The 13,911-nt window shown below is 43.2% G+C and overlaps 1 protein-coding gene across 3 annotated transcripts in view; it reads left to right on the plus strand.

Annotated features, from left to right (window-relative positions):
- The window catches only part of tnrc6ba (trinucleotide repeat containing adaptor 6Ba), a 124,294-nt gene that overhangs the window by 11,721 nt on the left and 98,662 nt on the right, over nt 1-13,911 (plus strand). For all 3 annotated transcript variants that reach the window (XM_067974333.1, XM_067974335.1, XM_067974334.1), the window contains exons 2-4: nt 3,682-3,751; nt 6,557-6,656; nt 11,278-11,343. In XM_067974333.1, the coding sequence (XP_067830434.1) occupies nt 6,603-6,656; nt 11,278-11,343 (120 nt within the window). In that variant the 5' untranslated portion in view covers nt 3,682-3,751; nt 6,557-6,602. The remainder of the gene's footprint in view (nt 1-3,681; nt 3,752-6,556; nt 6,657-11,277; nt 11,344-13,911) is intronic.

The following is a 13,911-nucleotide window of genomic DNA, read 5'->3' on the forward strand; positions in this document are numbered from 1 at the left end:
TTTTTTTTAAAAAAAAACAAAAACCAAATGTACCTTCTCCTCAGGAAAAAAAATTCTAAGCTATATTTAAGAAGAATTTCAGTCAATAGATCCTTACCCCTACAAATATTTCCAAAAAATTATTGTTTTGCTGCTTGTTTTTGTTCCCTAAAGAGAATAACAACCTACTTGAGACGTGGTCTGCATCGATAATTGGGTGCATTTTTTTTTAAATGTGGCTTTGTTTTACTGTGTTGATATTTGTATTTTTAAACATTGCAGTACTTTTATAATTTATTATCATACTTTACTGGTTACTTCGAGGGAACAAATCTTTCAAAATGTCACCCATATGGTAATAAGTAAACCAATCTATATTTGCCACTATACTTTATTTGCCACTATACTTTATTTGCCACTATACTTTATTTGCCACTATACTTTATTTGCCACTATACTTTATTTGCCACTATACTTTATTTGCCACTATACTTTATTTGCCACTATACTTTATATTTGCCACTATACTTTATATTGTCCCATTTTTCTTTTTTAGGGTCTTTTGCACACCTCTCCCTTCCCCATGTTATACCATGCCATGCATTTCCTTTTTATTAATGACAATTTTTTTCTCCTTTTTCCCCTCCTCCTCTCCTGAGGCATTGATTCTCCTGGGGTGTGGTTCCACAGGCACCTGATCACCTCTGGTACTTTGCCCAAATGGCCATTCTCCGAGCGTGAATCTTGCCCGTAATCATTGTCAGGCTATTTAACAGTAGGAGACATCACAGGTGAAGTTGCTGTTGTCCTCTCCCAGCAACCACACATACATACTTTCCACCAGGGGTCGCTGGACGGCAATCAGGATCTATGGCTGATTTTCCATCTCTTTCCCCGTCCCCCCCCCCCAACCAGGAGTGCTGAGGCCAGTTGTAACACAACTGACTAAGATCAGCTAACTCAACACAGCGAGAATAAACCTGGAACTTAATGGTCTGAATGGCACAGGCTCACACTACCTTTGCTAACTGAACCTTCAGGGGAGCTAAGTTACAGAGCCAGTGGCAAAATATGTGACTGAAATGGTGGTTACATTGAGGTTTCCTGACCAAAATGTGCAATATTTAGGTCAGTCAGCATCAAATATTCTTCTGTGCAAGCATGGAACTATTTTAGGAATCAAGGAGAACATTCACAAAACATAATCTTCTTGGGAGGTTTCCCTCTGGTTGATTGCCTCCTTTGGGTGATTGAGTGGGTTGGGTTTCGTCCATGCTGGGCTAAAATACTTGTTCTGTGGAGTGAATGAGGCTGTTGACTGGTGTCGACAGGGAAGAGCTGTGAGCTCCATGTTGATGATAAACTACGCCCCTTCAGCTTCAAAAAGAAATTTCAGAGGTGTCCTTATGGAGATAAAGTATCGACGATACTTAAGGAGGTAGAGATAGTAAGCTTAAAACATTGCTTTTAGATATGCAGGGATAGGGTTGTGAAGGCAAATTGAGGACAGATGTTGGGAAGTATGTTTCTCGAAGGCTGGAGCAGGTTGCCAGGAAATGTGATTAGGGTCAGGACACAAACAGCTAGATGCTATAACAGGAAGCGGGTAGGGTTGGCATTTTGGAAGAGTGAATAAAATGTGACGAAGGACCTTTTTCATCGTCTGGATGGTGTGTGTGACTTGGAGGTGATGGTGTTCCCATGCACCTGCTGTCCTTGTCCTTCTGGGTGTTGGAGGTCGTGGGAGGGGCTGTGGTGAATTGCTGCAGTCTGTCCTGTAGATAGGACACACCACAGCCACAGTGTGCCGATGGTGGGAGTGTATGTTAGGCTTGTTGATACTGAATAATTTGGTTAATGAATTTGGAAAACTTAAGCACCCTGTACCACTCTTGCTTGTTCACTTTAATTTGTGTGCTGGACAGTAGGCAGCCAGCAATGAGCTGGATGGTTTTGATTTTTTTTTACAAGAAGCACTAGAGACATAGTTTTAAACCTTCAATCATTACTTGTTAATCTCTGCCAGTTGCTTTAAATATATGCAGTGTTGTCATTGGGATTTCAGTAATGTGTAATAGTGGGGGTGGGAGATTTGCATACCATGCCCACTTGAACTGTGAAAAACACTCAGCACAAAAACAGATTTTGTCATTCCAAAATTTGAAAAGAGCATTTTGAACCTTGCAACACCTCTGAAGTACATGTGGTAACAGGTCTGTCACTGGTGGGAGCAATCTGAGATGGTGAATTAAGGGTATCATGAAAAAAGCACATTGCACAAATTTTAAATGTATTGGCTTACGTACTGTCTTTCCTGGAACATACTGGTATCAACGTGCAGCATATGCCCAGTGACTCTGATCCAGTTAGAGTTTATATTATTGAAGATGATTTCATTTGCTGTGTTTTTAGGATGAAAGAAAGACCACTGTTTATATACCACTGTTCACATTCTTGGGACATCCCGCAGCACTTTACAGCCAACAATGACACACTGTCATTTTGTAGAGAAATGCCGTCCTAAGTGTGTCATTCGCCCTAAATAAACACAGTAACATATCAGCAATAGTGTAGTAATACTAGGATTGTTTGTTGGAGCAGAAAACCATAGGTAGAATTTTTATGAGCAAAGATATCTGTTGAAATAAGTGGCTATTTTGGATCACAGACTTAGAAAATAAGAAGCTGAAAAAAATAGTATTGATGCTTCGTATAATTGAAAGATATGTATATTTTCAGTAATTCATATGAAAGCTTGCACTGGGAAAGTGACCTGTTCCCTGAGTAAGAATAGAATTAATGATTCATCTGCCTATCTGGGAAATACTTAAAGGATTCTGACCATTCTTACCTATGTTGATGAAGGGTTGGGCTTTGGACCACAAGTTTGTACATTGAAATTGCAGCCTCCACTAGCATTTGAACATACCTCATGGGATGCCAGTTTTCCATTAATGGCTTGCTAAAGCACTAAGGGGCAGCAGAGTGTCCCTTCCTGGAATGGTGGGGGAGGGAGTGGAAATGTGTGTGGAAGAAAATCTGCCCAACCAATCCTACCCTGAAAAAAGTACCTGTCAGACATTTATGGAATGCTCTTTCTAGTACTTGTGGAAATGTCTGATCCAGATTGTGAAACTTAAAGAAGGGTATAGTATTGAGTCATAGAAACGTCAAAGTTGCAAGTTTGGTCCTGGCTTATGCTGAGTTAGCTGATCTCAGCCAGTGCACACTTGGGGGAGATGGCCCTCCAACATGCTTGGGCTGGGGATGGAAAATAGCAACCAAGGTTGAGCACAGGATTAGGCTCTGCTATGATTTCCACCTTCTCCCACTCTTTCAACACCACATTGAATCACTTGTCAGCGTTCATTGTCTAGACTTGCACATGAGGCATGGCTACTTGGGCAAGGTACCAAAAGGGGTGGCTTGTGGGACCTGAAGGATTCTTTCTGTTCTTCAAGGTTCTTGGGGACTGAAGGTCTGAACATGCCTGTGGAACTCCAACCAGCAAGAGTGCCTTCAGGAGACACGGGGTGAAAAAAGAAACAGCTGTTTCATGCTGTGTATAGTTAGTGTTTAATTTGTTTGACCTTCCATCAAAATGAATGGGTTTTGGGTGAGAAATCTTATACTGTGCACAGATGGAAACTTGGTGATGTAACTAAAGCCAATATTAATGATCTTGTATTATTTTTGTTGCAGGATTTTTGCACCATATGTAGTCAGAAGAGAAGACCTATTGGGCTGTAGACGCCCTTGAAATCTGTCACAGGTAAAATTTACATTTTTTTAAATAAGTAATGGTAGAACCTTTTTGGTGTGAAATAGTTGCTTCCCCTGAAGCCCTATAAAAACTATGTTTTACACCACCCTCTTGCTATACAGAGTAGAAGCTCTCTGGTTTGATGCCCAGAATGATGTGCCATTCCCAGATCTGCAGGAATGCTGCCCACTCAATCGATAACTATTTGAATTTTGTTTTCTTAGATTTTTTTTTGCAAAAATACTAATTTAGTGAGATCCTTCCCAAGTGAATTTTAAAAAGAAATACAGATGACAACATTTACATTTTCTTCCTCTACTTTACATTTGACCACTGAAAAACTGCATGTGTGAAATAAACTTGGGTGGTTTCAATCCATTTCCCAGTGGGCATGAGTCCATAAAACAGAACTGTTTCTAATTTGGCACTTAATTGGTAAGGACGGCTGGTGTTGGAAATGGAAAAAATATCACACCAGGTCAGCACTCATCTGAGGTTGGGACTGAGGCATATTATTGGGGCAGAATAGTGCAAGCTTTCCTCTGCATCTAGCTGTGTCGTACCTGACTTAGGAGGGCTGGACCCTGACACTGGGTGCCCCCAATGGAAGGTGTTCCATTCCCCAACATTAATACCAGGTTTGACAATAGAGAGTTGTAATATGGTAACATTCTTCTTACATGGGTGGGGTGATGTCTCTGGGTTTCTCGGATTTAATGGGGGAGCAGGGCTAAGAATATAATTGGTTGAAATAATCAACAACAACATGCACTTATATTGCGCCTTTAACACAGTAAAACGTCCCAAGGTGCTTCACAGGAGCGATTATCAGACAAAATTTGACACTGAGCCCCATAAAGGAGGTATTAGGACAGGTGACCAAAAGCTTGGTCAAAGATGTAGGTTTTATGGAGTGTCTTAAAGGCGAGAGAGGTAGCGAGGCGGAGAGGTTTAGGGAGGGAATTCCAGAGCTTAGGGTCTAGGTAGCAGAAGGCACGGCCGGCAATGGTTGGGTGATGAAAATCGGGGCTGCGCAAGAGCCAAGAATTGGAGGAGCGCAGAGATCTCTGAGGGTTGTAGGGCTGGAGGAGGTTACAGAGATAGGGAGAGATTTGAAAACAAGGATGGGAACTTTAAAATCGTGTTCCCAGACCGGGAGCCAATGTAGGTCAGCGAACATAGGGGTGATGGGAGAACGGGACTTGGTGCGAGTTAGGATACGGGCAGCAGAGTTTTGGATGAGCTCAAGTTTGTGGAGGGTGGAAGATGGGTGGCCAGCCAGGAGAACATTGGAATAGTCCAGAATTTTTAAAAATTCGTTCATAGGATGTGGGCGTCGCTGGCGAGGCCGGCATTTATTGCCTATCCCTAATTGCCCTTGAGAAGGTGGCAGTGTGCCGCCTTCTTGAACCACTGCAGTCCGTGTGGTGAAGGTTCTCTCACTGTGCTGTTAGGAAGGGAGTTCCAGGATTTTGACCCAGTGACGATGAAGGAACGGCGATATATTTCCAAGTTGGGATGGTGTGTGACTTGGAGGCGAACATGCAGGTGGTGTTGTTCCCATGTGCCTGCTGCTCTTGTCCTTCTAGGTGGTAGAGGTCGCGGGTTTGGGAGGAGCTGTCGAAGAAGCCTTGGTGAGTTGCTGCAGCGCAACCTGTGGATGGTGCACATTGCAGCCGCTGTGCGCCGGTGGTGAAGGGAGTGAATGTTTAGGGTGATGGATGGGGTGCCAATCAAGCGGGCTGCTTTGTCCTGGATGGTGTCAAGCTTCTTGAGTGTTGTTGGAGCTGCACTCATCCAGACAAGTGGAGAGTATTCCATCACACTCCTGACTTTTACCTTGTAGATGGTGGAAAGGCTTTGGGGAGTCAGGAGGTGAGTCACTCGCCGCAGAATACCCAGCCTCTGACCTGCTCTCGTAGCCACAGTATTTATATGGCTGGTCCAGTTAAGTTTGTGGTCAATGGTGACCCCCCATAATGTTGATGGTGGGAGATTCGGCGATGGTATAGCCGTTGAATGTCAAGGGGAGGTGGATAGACTCTCTCTTGTTGGAGATGGTCATTGCCTGGCACTTGTCTGGCGCGAATGTTACTTGCCATTTATTAGCCCAAGCCTGAATGTTGTCCAGGCCTTGCTGCATGCGGCTCGGACTGCCTCATTATTTGAGGGGTTGCGAATGGAACTGAACACTGTGCAATCATCAGCGAACATCCCCATTTCTGACCTAATGATGGAGGGAAGGTCATTGATGAAGCAGCTGAAGATGGTTGGGCTTAGGACACTGCCCTGAGGAACTCCTGCAGCAATGCCCTGGGACTGAGATGATTGGCCTCCAACAACCACTACCATCTTCCTTTGTGCTAGGTATGACTCCAGCTACTGGAGAGTTTTCCCCCTGATCCCCATTGACTTCAATTTTACTCGGGCTCCTTGGTGCCACACTTGGTCAAATGCTGCCTTGATGTCAAGGGCAGGTAACAAAGGCATGGATGAGGGTTTCAGCAGCAGATGAGCTGAGGCAGGGGCAGAGATGGGCGATTTTACGGGTGGAAGTAGGTGGTCTTGATGATGGAGCGGATATGTGGTCAGAAGCTCATCTCAGGGTCAAATAGGACACTAAGGTTGCCAAATGTTTGGTTCAGCCTCAGACAGTGGCCAGGGAGAGGGATGGAGTTGGTGGCTAGGGAACGTAGTTTGTGGTGGGGACCAAAGACAATGGCTTCGGTCTTCCCATCCCTTTCATTCTAGGTGTCTGTGTGATAGTTTTTTTTCTCACTTTCTAACCTGTTGAATGTTTTTCTTTCCAAACAGTGTTTGTACAAAAGTGTTTGCGGATATTTGCACAGAAACCCTTCTCATGCAGGTTAATGACGGGTCAAGGCGCCAGGAAGCGAGTCTCAAGACCTTCACGGTAAGGGTGTCCCTGTTGGAGTTTCTAGACTATTCAGGTCAATGTTTCTGGTTGTTTTGACTATTATATTAAAGGATTGTCCAGAGGATTCATAGTCTGTGTTGATTTAGCTGAATTCAGCTGGATAACACTAGGAGTGCTACAATTTACTTCCGCACTCTGGGGCTAAGAAGGGGGAAATTGTTGAGAGTTCCCATTCATGGTCACTGTCCTGTGACCCCTGATGGAAAATGCCATGTTTGTGGATATCAGGTAGGAACATGGTTCGCTGTGATGCACAAGTGATTGAATAGCATGCCACCACTCCGTCTAGGCTTACACTTCCAATGAGGTAGCAGAGGGTAGCTAACACCCTAAAAATTGTCCCCTAGAAAGAGCTGGCAAGAACATTAGAAATTGCTTGGATCCTTTGTAAAGTGTCTAACTGGAAATGTTAACAATCAGTTGCTCATATATTTAGCTAGCTCTGATGCTGGGTGGGGGTGCAGCTGATGATGCTGTGTGTTTGCTCTGCCATAAATTGGTACAACTATGATTTCACCCCACCCCGATTCTTCAAGCTATGTTCTCGTTCTCAGCTCTGCCATTGGGAGCAGAGAAAGTAGAATGTGAAGGATAGGTGCCACTCTTGTAAAGGGAGGAGGAGAAATTGGAGATCAGATCATCCCACATTCCCACTGGCTGGTTGAAGAATAGCCTTGGTAGACAGCTGGGAGCAGGCTGACTGTCCTTATGGCTTAGGAAGTGGGGTGTGGCACTGGGGAAGAAAATAACTAAGTTTCCGGATAAACTCACTTGGCCACTGGGGAAACCCTAAAATAACCATTTCAATGTTAAAGTAATTTACTGTGGAATTTTGATGTTTGTTTTCTTCATACAATGGTAAAGTTTACTGTCTTAAGCCTGGAGATGAATTGTTGGACTATACCTTCCAGCATGTGCTTGAAATTAATCAGAGCAGCATGTACATTGTGGGGATATCTAATGGTTTCCTGCTTCAACAGTAAGGAAATAAGAGACTATGACACCAGTGTATAGAGCCTGAACTGGAGGCAACTGGCTGGAAGGAGTTACTGAGCCTGAGTTGAATTAATATCAGTGGAAATGAATTATCGATGTGAAGCATGCTTCAATGATCCTGTCGTTTCAGCTGTCTCTGTTAATTCCAGTGCTCCCGTATCATGATCTGAGTTTTCCTGTGAATATACACCATGAACCAAATATAGAAGTGATGAACATGTGTGTATTCTTAGTAAATACTGCAAAGACTTTGCAGGAATCAGCAGCCGTCCTGTATTTTGATCAAGTGGCTCTTGTACTTGGACAGTGACTATTGCCAAGGTGTCAGCCGTTGCTCAGTGATAGCGCTGTCTCTCTGAGTCAGAAGGTTGTGGGTTCAAGTCCCACTTCAGAGACACTTCGGAGCTCCACTGTCGAACGTGCCATCTTTCAGATAAAACATTAAAACCAAGGCCCCATTTGTCCCTTCAGGTGGACGTAAAAGATCTCACGGCGCTATTCGAAGAAGAGCAGAGGAGTTCTCCCCAGTGTCCTGGCCAATACTTATCCCTCAAACAACACCTAAAACAGATTGTCTGGTCGTTTGTTTCATTGCTGTTTGTGGGATCTTGCTGTGCGCAAATTGGCTGCCCCGTTTCCTACATTACAACAGTGACTACACTTCAAAAAGTACTTCTTTTGCTGTAAAGCTCTTCGGACGTCCGGAGGTGGTGAAAGGCACTATGTAAATGCAATTCTTTCCTCTTTCACCTTGTGAGACATCACGGTCAAGCTGGATCCTGTTCTGATCCAGTCCCCACTCTTGAGCATGGGTCACTAACTTGCGACCAGTAGTGAGGACCCTCGCCATTTTTTTTCTTCACTAGTCCAGGGTGCAGGTGACTCTAGCATCCTACTGCAAATGGCAATCAAAGCTGGGACCTTTCTCCTCCGTATGGCTTGGTATATTTACTCAGAGCCTCACCGTTTGGGGATGGGCTGAAGAGAGCCAGTTGCTCTTGTGCTTCTCTTACATTTTTTTGGCTCCTTTTAATGTTTCTCGATCTTTTTATTTTCATTTCTGGAAAGTTGGTGCAATAAAATGGCTCTCGTTCTAATTCCGTGCACAGTCTTGTGTATATTCTTCATTAATTTCGCCTATCAGTCTGTGCTGCGTTAGTTGATCGTGGCTGAGGCAGTAGTTGAGATATTAGAATTGGCCTTACCCCTCAGGGCTAGTGAGAAGGAAATCCGTCTAAGGTTCCTGCTCCTGATCGTTATCTATTGACTTCCCCCGCACTGGAACACATGTGGTCGTCAGGTGTGGACAGGATCAGGCGCTGCTCATCGTGATTCAGCAGCCTGCCTACACTTGCTGTCGAGTTTTGCATGTGAAGAACGGGCACCTGGGCATTTTAACATAGGACATCTGGTGCCCATGGAACCGTACCTCATCACGAGACACCAGATTGAGAAAAGGAGAGGGAAAAGTTTGAACAGCAATTTGCAGATTCAATGTTTTAAAAAAAAAACAAGTTTAGGAAAAAGTGTGGTAAAGATACTCACAGTTGTTCAACTTTTCCAAAGGTGTGCAAGGTGCCAATTCTCCATTTCTACAGCAACTAACAGGCAAAATGCTGATCAGTTTTTTGAGTGTTGCTGCTCAGCATTCCAAACACATTTAACCTGAAAGGTTGGAACTCAATTACTGAATGTTGTCAGTCATTATTCATTTATTCTGAACCTCATTTTCTGTTTTAGACGTGATTAGTTTTGGAAGTGAGAAAAGGAAATGATATTGATAGTTGTAGCAGTTGGTTTGAAAATGTGTTGCCCATTTGGGGAGAGGGTGAAGGGGGAAAGAGAGTGACAAAGAACAAAAGTAATAATGCCAAAATTTTATCTGATAGCTCCTAACCTGCCCACTATTTTGCCCAGCGATAGGGCTACCGCTTTACGCCAAGTCCAAAACTGGGCAGGGGGTGTGTTAGAGGTGGGATCATAATTTGAGTTTGGTTTGCTTTGCTCTGATAAATTAATCAGAACTCTTAATAACTAATAGATTCACATTATGAGAAACAGAAATAAGTGGAATCTTCGAAACAAGACATTGGTTTAGAAATTTGCAGGCAACCCACTTCAAAACTGGACTGCTTGTCCAAAACTGTGCTGGTGATAACCTTCCATAGCAACTTCCTCCCTCGTCCACCCACTCCATGATTCTAACTGGTAGCATTTTGCTCATCAGTAGTGCTGTATTTATTGACATTTACATTGCCTTTCTTTTCTTTTACAGTCCTCTGCCTTCTCCCCTATGTTATGCATGCATTTCACTCTTTTTGCCATCGATTTTCTCTCTCCTTTCCTGAAGGTGTTGACTCTTTCTGGGGTACTGGGAACCTACTGGTACCACATCTAAGTGATCATTCCTGGAGAGTGAGTGTCAGCAGCCTATTTTATCACGGGACAGTCACAGTTGAATTTAATGCTGGTCTCACTCCTGGCCCACACACGCACTTTCAAGCAGAGGTCATTGGATTGCGATCAGCACTTTATATTCTCTCTATATTTCAGGAATGCTGCAATCGCTTGTAACACCCTGCGCCCTGGCTGACTTTACCCCATTTATTCTCTGCTGTTTCTCCCTCCAAAAATGGTGATTGAATAGCTGTGAAAAGAATTTATATACACCTTATTGCATCTTGCAGCACTTGAGCTACAGTGAATTACTTTAACGTGCAGTGATTGTTATGTAGGCAAATATGGCAGTCATTTTGTTCAGAGAGATCTTACCAACCGCAATGAGATGAATAACCAATTAATCTTTTCGTGTTGTTGGTTGAGGCAAAATTTTGGTCTGAACACCAGAAGAATGTCATGCTTCTCTTGGAATAGTATTATGGGATTTTTAACACCTAAACCTGGAGGTAGCGCCTCCTTTAAAGCCCCATCTGAAGGATGGCCCCCATAACCATTCAGCATTTTTTCTGTCCTGCACTGGAGTTTTAGTCTAGATTATATACTCAAGTTCTGGAGTGGGGTTTAAACCCATAATCCTCCTGACTCCAAGTTGAGATTGTTACCAACTCAGCCAAGCTGACACTAAGTGGTGGCACTCATCATTGATTTACTATGACTCTCTCTAATATATCATGTGGGTCCCGCCAATAATGAAACCAGTTAAACATGTTGAGACCAAACAATAGATCTTCTTGGATCTGTGGGGGTAGCACCTCCACCACCTCTCAGAATGTTTTATTACCTGAGGATATTTCCACTGTCTTGAGACGCTTGCCAGAACTTTTCTTTTTCTTTCTCTTTCTTTGTCTTTCTATTTCCTTCCTTTTCCTCTCTCTCTCCCCCATCTCTTCCCTCTTTTCATTTTTGTTACCTCTTTTCCTGTTTCCTCATGTGTGTGCTTTTTTGCTCTCAATCACTCTCCCTCCCATTCTCCTCTCCCTCTTCCCTTCCTGTAATCACTTTTATTATGACTTACCTGATTTACCCCATCTTGCCTTTGACTCTTCCACCTAGGTCAAGAGGTGTGCTAACCTATGGGCCTTGGCCCTTTACTTTGGTTACTGAACTATCTGTAACATGCCCAATATTTTCCTGTTTCCAGGAGATGGAGATGACAGAGGAGCTGCCCATACAGACCAAGGAACAGAATGTTAATACGGAGATGCAGGTAGGACATGGTGCAGATGTACATGTGGCTTTTATTTCTAGGGCAACTAAACTCTAGTAGTTAGTTCATTTCTGCCATTACATTACTGCTTTTTAAAGTTTATAAAGTTTCTCAGCTGTCACTTATGTCATTTTATATAAAAAAGGAACAAACAGCAGGATGTAGCTAGTGATAGCTGTAATAAAGACGTGTCCCATGAAACTGCCTGCTGGGAGAATAAAAAGGGTTGTTGAAAATGGACTGGTTACCAACAGGCAGTGGATTTGCTGTAATCTAATTCATCCTCCAGCACAGGGTATCTACGCTTCTTGACTTTGTGGCTGCATAGGTTCATTGGACTGAGTTGCATGGGGACTTTGAAAGCTAGATTGCTAGGGATCACTGGGCCAAAGGCGGCTTTTTGGAAACCCCTGCTATAGCAATCATGGTTTAGCAAGTCACGATTAACTGCATTTTAAACTTGTGCACAAGGAGCACAACTCTAATCTGGAAGAACATTCCACAAATTGGCGACACTTACTTGTGACTATTTCCGCGGGCTTTCTGGACTGATCCAGAACATTGAAGCACAGCTGTTGTGCTCTCAGCATAACCATGGAGTGCCTGCTGCTCTTGTGACTTCAGTGCTTTCATCATATTACCTGGCTTCAGGTATACTTCTAAGGCCTCTCAACAGATCTTTTGGCGCATAATAAATATACGCCTTATTTTCCATCTAAGTAGTGGTATGGGAAAAACTATGCAATGCAAGTAAAGTAGGAATTGGATTGTTAGAAAGTTTAGGCTAATATAAGCAATACTGTATCTCATACTCTAAGCTATACTCTAGTGGTGTTAGAGGACGAACAGACAGGCTATAGTTCTGATGCTGGAGAGACATGGATCCTGAACTGAGTAGCCTTCTCTTAAATAAGCTGCTATTATATATTCAGCTTTGTGCTGTTCCCGAGCTGAAGCTGCTCCTGATGGGACTCGTGCAGCCAGCAGTAACCCCAAAATAAAATTGTCAGATTTGCTAGGGTGGATAGACCATTATTTTTTAAACCAGGCTGACTACCCCAGTGAACCTGGATTTACTGAGACTGACAGCCAGAAAGACCACCTTTTATATATAGAAAAAAAAGACCTGTGTTTTTGGAGTGGGCAGGACTGGCACCTCACCAGTGTGACTGCTGCTGTACTTTGGACTGCCCTCAATACAAGAGTGAAAGATGGATTCATCCGCAACCTGTCAAACAGGGTTACAATATTTCATCACTGGGTACAGTGTTAGATTGATCAGATATCGAGGTCACCTTGGTTGTCATGAGCTTTCATTTTCCTGATAAGGGTTGTAGGCAGAGGAAGTAGTCAAGGACCTGTTCCCGCATATCATTTAATCAAAATGTTCAGTCGGGAGAAAGAGTGCATGACAACCCAGATGGCTTAAACGGGTAGCTGTGGAATGATCTGACCAAGAGGTAGATGAGAAATGATCATAGTAACCTGAACTAAAAAGGATTGCTTCACTATTGAAGTTCACTAACAAAGCTGGAATTAAAGGGCGAATCTAGCGATAAAAGGAAACTTGTGAATGCTGGAAATATGAAATGAAAGCAGAAGATGCTGGAAACACATAGCAACTAAATCAGCATTTGCAAGAAAAGAGCGTAGGTTAATATCTCAAGTGGGACCCTTTTATATGAACTTGCTGTGCAATTCTGGCATTTTCTGTTTTTTATTGGAGGAAATGAATTGTTTTTTAAATCTCTGCGTGTTACTCTCTCTCATCATTAAGACTATAATTCCACTATTTCCAGGTGATTTTATTATCTGGAGTTGGGTACAGCATCAGTTTGGATACAATCTACTTTTGTATTGCGCCAGTGCCCTGCTGTTGCCGTTAGCTCCCGATGCACGGAGATTGCAACACAAAAGTAATCCTGTCAGATTTGCTAAGACTCACTTATTTTAGTGTTGCTGCTGGCTGCACGAAATCCGAAATCCACATTCCACCGGCTGACAGCTCTACCACAGCACTCGTGCAATATAAAAGAGCCTGGAGTCCATCTTCTTTGACACTGTGTGACTTGGTGATCAGTAGGATTGGATGGGATTCATGGGGAGCGGAGCTAGGAGGAGATTATTCACCAGCAGTTACCTTACCCCATATCTGCAATGGCTGTGTTGATGCGAGAGAGAGGGTTTATTGGGGGAAGGTGGGGGAAGAGGGAGGTGAAATCCTAATGAGGACCATGAATATAGACAGCTGGAAAATTTCATCTACCAGGAAAGTCTTCATGTGGAAACTGTGCCTGTAAACTCGTGTGTATTTTTTGGTATTGGAAGCTTGAGATAATTTATCAGTCTCTGCCCCTACAACTCATCTGTGACTGACTGTAAGTTTACTAATGGCCTTCTATACTACTGTAATTGAGCCTGTAATTTCTTTCGTAAGTAAGTTTTTTTTTGTGTGTGTGTGTGTGTGTGTGTGTGTGTGTAAACTAATCGGGTTTCCAGCCTTTTAAATAAAACAAGCCTTTTTGTAGCATCTCCCTTGGATCAATAGGAAATCCAGTTAAACTGGCT

This window comes from Heptranchias perlo, chromosome 40 (genome assembly GCF_035084215.1).
Source record: "Heptranchias perlo isolate sHepPer1 chromosome 40, sHepPer1.hap1, whole genome shotgun sequence".
Lineage (NCBI taxonomy): Eukaryota > Metazoa > Chordata > Chondrichthyes > Hexanchiformes > Hexanchidae > Heptranchias > Heptranchias perlo.